The following is a 9,182-nucleotide window of genomic DNA, read 5'->3' as shown; positions in this document are numbered from 1 at the left end:
TACTAAAAATTGATTACAAGAAGTTACTAAAAACTGGAAATTAGAATCTAATGAAAAGAGAAACTAGTCTAGACAGAAATTAGAAACTAACAATGACTTGAATTTAGAAACTAATTTAGGTACTGAAATTAGAAACTAAATAACCCCATCTAAAAAGGAAACTAAAGAAAAAGGAAACAAATCACTGAATCCCGTATGCAACCTTAGAACCCCTAGTTTAGACCCATAAAAGTAGCCCAATATACTCCAAACCACATGGACTGAAGGCCCAACACGTATACAACCCAACCCTAAGCTTATTCCTAATAAAACAAGCCTAGTTTGGTGAAGAATCTGCATCACCAGGTGGCTTTCTCTGAATGGGGGTCCAATTTGAACAACTTTCTGTTGTGGAGACCGATATTATTGTCTGATCTAGTTGTAATTGTGATCCTATTTTGGGGTTGTGCCACCTGTGACTTGGCCTTACATTACTGTCTTAGGACTGAAGTGCTTCAGAGTAGGAAAAGTAATAGCCCCTCTCAGAGGAAGTATGTGTTGGGTCTTCTATTTGAGATTGAAATGCTCGCATCCAAGCCAACTGATATGTCTATGGACCCACATCAAAAGTTTGTGGGAAATGATGGTCAGGAGCTTGCAGATAAGCAACAATATAGGAGACTTGTTGGTAAACTCATCTATCTTACTGTTACCCAACCAGATATATCTTTTGTTGTTGGCACGTGGCGTCATAAGTCAATTTATGGAATCACCTAAGAAGGTTCATTGGGAGTTTGCCTATCGGATTTTGAGGTCCCTTAAGGGCTCTCCAGGGAAGGGCCTAAATTATTGACCTAATAATCATGTTGATATGGTTGGATACCCTATGCAAACTGGGCTAGTGCCAAAATTGATCAGAGATCTACCACAGATTATTGTACATTTATTGGTGGTAACCTTATCACATGGAGAAGTAAAAAGCATACTGCAATGGCCAAGTCCAGTGTTGAGGCTAAATATAGAGTCATTGCTCATACTATAACCGAATAAATGTGACTGAGGTCCCTTATTCAAGAGCTTGGGTTTCCAACTGCTAAACCCATAAAATGTTTTGTGATAACAAAGAAAACATTTGCATTGTTAGTAATCCATATTTTCATAAGAGGACCAAGCATATTGAGGTCAATTGTCACTATGAGATAGATGCAATAATGAGGAAACTAATTTTTACTCTATTTGCTTCTTCTGGAATCAGTTGAGCATATGCTTACTAAACTTTTATTTCTTCAACCCTTTGTAAAAGGTTGTTCCAAGCTGAGCATGGATGATGTATCTGCTCCAACTTGAATGAGAGTGTTGAAATTCTTATGTTGACTCAAACACAAGGGGAAGTTTTTATTCTCTTTATTTTGTGTACTAGTTTATGGACAGCAGGGGGTGTACTTGTAATTATGTTCATCTTACTTATTATAAGGGAAAATTAGTTTGTACCACCCCTAATTTTAAATTTTATATGAGATACCACCTAATTTGCTAATAATATCAAATACATCCCCCATTTTGAAAACGAAATTACACTTAAATCCACGCCGTTAGTTGATTCTCGTTAAGTGATGACGTCAAGGAGTTAAAATTTACTAAATGCCCCAATTTCCCTTGACGAAGGGTAAACTTACCATTTTACCCTTCATTATAAATCCCCAAATCGATGATGGAATCCAATTAGGGCTTCTTTGTTCTCTAAGCAAACCCTTCCATGGCTGCTCGACGACGAGGATTTGATGATTCCAAATAATCTCTTATGACTTACCAAAAAGAACGGAAGAAGTCACAGTGACGGGAGGAGCAGAGGTGAATTATGCCCATCGGATCTATGGGGAGGAGCTGTGGCAGAGCAATGGAGAGAGGATTTTCTAGATATTCCGAGAAAGAGGCAAGTAGGTATATTAGGAGTGAGAGGCCTCAAAATGTTAGCTTTCTTGAATATGATTCAGTTATTCTATTCTTCTTCTTCTCCTCGTGTACTGTAATTGATTGGGTTGTGTGGTTGATGATTATAAAATCCATGAACAAATTGCAAATGGGTTCTTGATTCCATCTTCTTCTTCTTCTTCCTAGAAAAGATTGCAAAGGAGATTGGAAAGGATGTGAAAACTGAGAACAGGAACCATCAATCACATGAAAACTCACTAGGATTCCAATCAGATTTTATTGGAATAATCTTCATTTCTTACAAATTGGCTTAAAAAACTCCAATTATTGGGGTTGGCAATTGGCTAATGCTTCATTCCAATTCTGGGTTTTTTTTAGTAGTATTTCCTATAGTGAAATCCTTTCTTTAATGGTTGCAGATGAAGATATGTCTCACTATTTATGTATAATAGTTGCTGATGAAGATGTGTCGTTTTGGGGGGTAATGGGTCCTTGATCTAGTCAGCGGTAGGGTCTTCGAACTGGTCAGTGGTAGGGTCTGCTCAGGCTCCTTCCATTGCCGCTCCAAAATTCCTAGACCCAAGTTCCTTCAATGGCTGCGTAGGGCGGTGGTATACCCAACTTCTTTCAAGCTGCTCAGGGGAGCAGTAAGGGTAGGTTGATGCTTTTCTAGGGTTCTTCATGGGCTTCTCAAGCTGCTCAGGGGCGGCAGTAGGAGCAGGTCGGTGCTCTGCTAGGGTTCACTAGCAGGCCTAAGAAGTAAGCAGTTTGCAAGGAAGCAAAGAGGAAGGATGGGAAGATATAACATGGTTAAAAAAGTCTTTTCCATTTCTAAACTAACAGTGTGAGGCTTTAGGGGTACGTTGGATATTTTGGAAAAATTAGGGCGGTATCTCATATAAGGTTTAAAATTAGGGGTGGTACAAGATAATTTTCCTATTATAAATGCATTGCATTGCTCTCGATTCAGTTATTCATTCCAACCGAGAGCCAGTTTCCTCCTTTGGCTCGATCTCTTCTATCTTCCAATCTTCTTCTTCTTCTTCTTCTTGCTCTCCTTTTAACTCTATATTCTGATTTACCTTTTTTTTGGTACTGTAACACCATTAAAATAAGCCCAATTTGCTGATTCATCTGCATCGATTCTCCTCAGTTGAAAAAAACTTGTCCATGAGTTTTGCAATGACGCTGAATCAGATCTCCACGACCATCCTTCAATCTGAAGTCGAGTTTTGAGTCCCAAGGTTTAAAGTATCTCCAATACCGATACAATACCCTCCAATACGTATCTTAAATTTAGCTGAACGATACGATACACACCAATACGATACATGGAATTTTTTAAATCCTTTCGTATCAATATATATCCTACGATACATATCGATATGCACTGATATACCACCGATACACACTGATACGTACCGATACTCTATGAAAAATATAAAATCGAGGTGAAATATATGTTTCGGTATGTATCAGTACGTTTCGATATGTATTGATCGGTACATACCGATACAGTGCGCTATGGTTATATAATGGCCAAGATGGGTCATTTTTCAGAAAAACACGATTTTTGAGGGGATTTTGTTCCAATTGCTGCCAGCCATATTTCTCTCTAACTAAAGTGGAAATCAAGGATGAGAACAAGGATTTTACATTTATAGAACAACTACAAATCTTAAATTCTTAGTGTGATACCCTCAATTTAGTGTTTATGCATAATACATGTTATCAATAGCTTTTTTTAACAAATTTTGTATGCAAAAATGTTTAAAAAAGTGTTTTCTATCCATTTATGTGCGTATCTTTAGCTTATCTTAGCGTATCTCCGATACAATTCGATACCGTCCCATACATATCTTAATTTTGGCCAACCGATACCGATACTTTAATCCTTGGTTTTGACTTTCCTCAGACAATAAGAATGGTACTTGCAACTTGCGACAGTCTTTCCATTGCTGCACTGACCAATTTATGCACTGCTAATCCCGAACAAGAGAAATCCAGCAGGAGATCAACTTGCGACAGGATTGCACGTGGGAAGAAAAAAAAAAAGGACAAACCAGATTCAGAGAATTTCAAATAGCTCCAAGAGGCCTTGTCTGATTATGGTCAAATTCTGCTTGAAGGTCTATTATGGACTGAGGATCAGTCCTACGAAGTGTCACTAGAATCTCAGGATAATATTCTGTCCTGGAGCAATCCTAATTGGGAAAGGGCAACTCAACAACTGCAAAATCGATGGATATAATGGAGGGTTCAAACCCATGATCAACTAAGGCTCACAGTCAAACAACTGGTAATAGAAAGTAGGAACAGAGCAGGCAAAATTTATAAATTTGAAGATTTAACAAATCCTAGTTGCAACAGGGGTTCTAGCATTAACTGGAAAGTTCAGATTTTGCAACCGTCACAAGATTCATAACTATACCAGAATAGAGAACTGAAATAAGAATTCAGAAATCAATTTTAAAACAAGAGATTTAGAGAAATCCAAGCTGAAGTAGGAAACTAGACTTCGATGGGAAAGATGGGATTTCTGAAACAGTTTTCAAAATAAGGATTTAACAGGGATGAACATGATTGAAACTAAAACTAAAATAGAAAACATATGATCAAGAATCATCACCAGATCTGCAAGGCCGGAATCACCACCAGTACCCCAGACCTTGGAATCACCCCCATGGAGACTACTGAATCATCACAGAACCAAAGGCAAAAGCTATCTTTCATCCACCAAATTCATGTACAAGGTTGTAGCGCCTTACAAACATATATAGACGACTCAAAAATAGACTCAAACTCAAGAAAAAGAAAGACCTAAACCAATCATTACCTGATAAGGTAACAAATTAAACAAACTGGAAAATTGAAATAATAAAGAAAAGGGACTGAAGTAAGGCTGGACTCTTAGAGAACTATTCCAGCCTAACTAAAACACTTTATTACAAATAAAATAAAGAAATAAGACTTTAACTAGGCTAACTAATAATTAAATCACATATTCATTCCTCCTACCTATATTTTAGGCCCATTAAGTGGCCCAAAAGAAAAAAACATTGGACCAAAGGCCCAACATGTATAGAACCCAATCCAAGGCTTATTTCCAATCAAATAAGCCCACTTTTGCTAATTTATCTGCATTATTAAGCATCTATAAATTACAGAATATATATAAAAAAAAAAGATGTGATCACAAAACTCGATAAATAGGGTGATTACATTGAGAGGTGTAAAAGGGAGATAGAGATAAAGGCAGGTGCTTCAAAAAGTGTGCAACATTTACTTGGAAATTTTGGTCTTAGTTGTGCAGTTATAACTTCATTTATGCCTTCCTTTGTGAATATCATCAGCAAGCAAAATATTTAATATTGTATGGTCTGAAAACTGCAGACCTCAGGAATCCGTCTACAAACTAATGCAACTTTTAGGCAATAATGAGCTAATGTTAGCAAATTAAATGCTACCAATTAAAGGGAGGGGGAAGAGAGAGACCCTGATATAATATGTTTCTACTAGTTAACTCTCGTCCATTTACTTCTAATCTACAAGGCACCATCAAGAAATTATAAACAACACATTCTCTGTAAGCTGTTACTCTTAAATTAATCAAGAACTCTTCATACCAATTACTTGTTTGTATCAATTACTCATTAATAAATTTCTGAATCTCTCATTGCCTGTATTCTTGAATGATGACCTTGCAATAACATTCGTCCCGAAATTTTAGTTTATAGAATCCTCGATATTTGGGTATTCAAAAGTTCTACACAGTATTTTGTCAACAAAATTCTAAATTTACCTTCCTAGAGAAATAGTTTACATACTCTCAAGTAACCCTGATCACGTCAAAGAAAATGAATCATTTACTGCACTGCTACCAATTCACATAAGTCTAACAAATAAATAGCTTTTCTCTGACTGAAAGGGAAAGCATAAATACTATGCCTAATAAAATACCAGATAAAGCTAGAAATAATGCTAAGATACTGGCCAATTGCTTCCTGAATATATGTAGCCTAGAAACTATCAAATATTATAAGCAATATTTTCCTTCAGTGATTGACTTGCAAAATGTAGAAAACACTTTTCGGTTAAATCACCATGCCTCCTCAAAACGTACCAAGGACATCAAAAAGATTGCATCAAAACAAAGTGCAAATCTCTCATACCAATAGTTTGCTGGAAACCATGGACCCCAGGAACATATCTAGCAGATAAAGATGGAGTGTTGTGCTGCGGAAGATTGGGTATTTCCTTTAAACTGATGTAAACAGGAGCATGATCAGAACCTTCCAATTTAGTGTTTCTCCCTCCTTTCCACCTGTAGATTGGAAAACGGAAACTTGTATAATTGCCTTTGAAAAAGAATATTTATATTATTGACTATCTGGAAACTACAGTAGAATTGTACTAATAATGTCATGTGCATGCTCATTAATATTGAAGATCAGCCTGTTTATGCCATGGAACAATAATCAACCAAATAAGGTGATCATTTTTATTATACTTTGTAAATACATGATAAATTTAATGCAGTTGCCTGTTTGTCACAACATAACTCATCCCATCATCATGTATAATTTCCCTAAAATCACAATCAGATATTTAATTTCCATGCTATTATTTCTTTCTTCTTTGTTCCTTCCAGTTCTGCAATCTCTCTTTAAGCTCGACACCATTACGTTCGTGTTCTCTTCTTCCTTCACCTTTTCCTCATCCTTCCTACCATTCTTTCCTGCTCTTTTTTTTTTTTACCTACATGGATTTGGACCATATCCTCGGGCTCAAAAGCTTGTGGGATCCTCTAGGACATGCAAGTGGCTATACAGCCTATACTGCCTACACAGTTCAAGATCGGAGCTGCACTCATGTCTGAGACATGTGGACAATGGACATGAAACAAATAGCATAGAGTAAGCTACCTAGGTTTTTCAATCACAGCAGTTTCGACAGGTACTCGAAATTTTTTCTTAAATTGCAACTAGGTACTCGATCTTCCCACCATTGTAGGCTATTCCTTAATGGAATATGTAACAAAATATAACTAAATTACATGCGCCAACAGATACAAAATAAAAGGGGGCTGATAATGTTCACCACAGTTAGTGAACTAGGTTCAAGAGTTGCCACTTGCCACCCAGCAGGCAATTGGCAGAAATTCAGAACCATGCTTTGACCACTCTCACATACTCATGTTGGGCCGAAACTTGATGTGTGAGATGTGCTTAAAATCATCTATAACATGGCCCCACTCATGTCCTTCATTTCCTGCCATGCGGCAACTGGTTTGGATAACTATAAAGAGTTTAACAATCTTGGCAAAAGCCACTCTACCCATAAAAAAAATTTCTTTCAGTTAACATATATAGAACAATTTATATGACAAATTAATACAAAATATTGAAAACTCGAGAATTTTTGGTAACTAAACAAATACCCAATTCCTAGGCTCACCAAGTAAGAAACCTTGTCCATCTTCGATCGCAGTAGTTGTCCATATTCATGAACATAAACAAGTGCCCAACTTTCACTTATTAGACACTTCTTTCCGGAGTGTTGTGTGATCAACGTATTACTTTAAAAATTAAAGGAAAAATTTATAGGATAGTCATACGACCAGCTATGATGTATGGTAGGAAATGTTGGGTAGTTAAGAAACATCATTAGATAAACTCAATGCAGCTGAGATGAGGATCTTGAGATGAATGTGAAGTAAAACTAGGAGTAAGGAATGAACAAATTAGTGCTGATTTCGGAGTTGCTCCGATACATGATGGCATGGCCATCTACAACAGAAGACTTTAGATGCCCCTGTACAGAGGAGTGATTTGATTCAGATTGAAGGAGCTAAGAGAGCCAAGGGCAACTTAAAATGACTCTTGAAAAGTGATGAGAAAAAGCATGCATAACTTAAGCCTTGCATCAAGTATGACTTTGAATAGAGCTCATTGGGGGGTAAGGATCCATGTAGCCAACCCCATTTAGTTGGGATATGGCTGAGTTCAGTTGAGTTGAGCTGTAACTGTAACTGTAAGAAGCTTTAAGATTATTTTACAAAATAAAATGAACAAAAGATTCAAAATACACAAGGCTGGACTCCTATTGAATACCAAATAAGGGCTTGACCCATAATTCAAGTGTCACATTCCAGAAGCAGAATATCAGCGAAAGGTGCATGGTACATCTGTGTGCTAGGCCTCTTCCATTTCATTGCCTGGTTTTTGGTTATTTTCAGAACTGTGTAGAGAAAACACCCATTCAGTTACTTACTTGGGTTAATTTTATGTTATCAGCAATGAATCTACGAAACCAGTTGGCATGTAGACCAATTTTCTCCCATAGAGAGCAACCCAGTGCATAAGGCTCCTACCACTGTAGGGTCTGGGAGGGGCAAATGTACACAGCCTTACCCTCTGCTTCGCAGGAGAGGCTGTTTCCAAGTTTTAAACCTGTGACCAACATGTGGCAATTGTGCAACTTAACCGTTGTGCCACAGGCTCGCCCACTATCATTTTTCTCCTATTATAGAACAGCCTAGTGCATGAGGCTCCTACTACTGCAGGGTATGGGAGGGTCAAATGTATGCAGCCTTACCCTCTACTTCGCAAGAGAGGTTGTTTCCAAGTTTTGAACATGTGACCAAGAAGTTGCAATAGTGTAACTTAACCGTTGCGCCACAAGCCCACCCTACCAAATTGTATTCTCTAGCCACCTATAAGGACCAAAATTAAAAATACAATACCAGAAAAAATTGAAGAAACTTGACCAAAAAATTACGGAAACAACAGGAGAAAGTGCAAAATAGCATAGAAATCAAACTGGCTTCTTTTCCTCTCCCACTGATTCTACATGTTTCATCACTTCTTTGCATGCCCTCCCCCGTCCCCCAACGCTTAACTTCTTTATCAATAAATCAAAGTTCGAGCATATATGGGAGAGCTTCACGTGTGGCTCATAGCACAAAAAGCATAAGTCAGACACCAAGAGGTTGAAAATATTCTTCCAAAGTCTCAGATATAAGGAGTGCATGATAAATACTGCCAAAGCCCAATATTGAAGAGGAAATCAAGTGAAGTACACCAGATACAAAGTATGCAAAGATGTCTATAACTTCCCCACTAGGACCAACCGCCAGCCCTTTTACCCTATAGAGTAGCTACTGAATGGGGATGTAAAATTAATCTTTATTCATACATGGGCTTCTCTGGTACGAAATGAGCCACTTCATATGGATGCTCCGGCCCAGAATATGATTAGTCTACATGAGC

General features: G+C 37.5%; 1 protein-coding gene across 4 annotated transcripts in view; it reads right to left on the bottom strand.

Annotated features, from left to right (window-relative positions):
- Positions 1–9,182, bottom strand: part of LOC122073964 (DNA-(apurinic or apyrimidinic site) endonuclease 2) — a 90,358-nt gene that overhangs the window by 20,101 nt on the left and 61,075 nt on the right. For all 4 annotated transcript variants that reach the window (XR_006138931.1, XM_042638708.1, XM_042638710.1 and 1 more), the window contains one exon: positions 6,084–6,235. Coding sequence is in view for 3 of the 4 variants with exons in the window: in XM_042638708.1 (XP_042494642.1) it covers positions 6,084–6,235 (152 nt within the window). In the remaining variant the exon portion in view is untranslated. The remainder of the gene's footprint in view (positions 1–6,083; positions 6,236–9,182) is intronic.

This window comes from Macadamia integrifolia, chromosome 3 (assembly GCF_013358625.1).
Source record: "Macadamia integrifolia cultivar HAES 741 chromosome 3, SCU_Mint_v3, whole genome shotgun sequence".
In the NCBI taxonomy this organism is placed as follows: Eukaryota; Viridiplantae; Streptophyta; class Magnoliopsida; order Proteales; family Proteaceae; genus Macadamia; species Macadamia integrifolia.
This window is presented reverse-complemented; position numbering and strand designations above follow the sequence as displayed.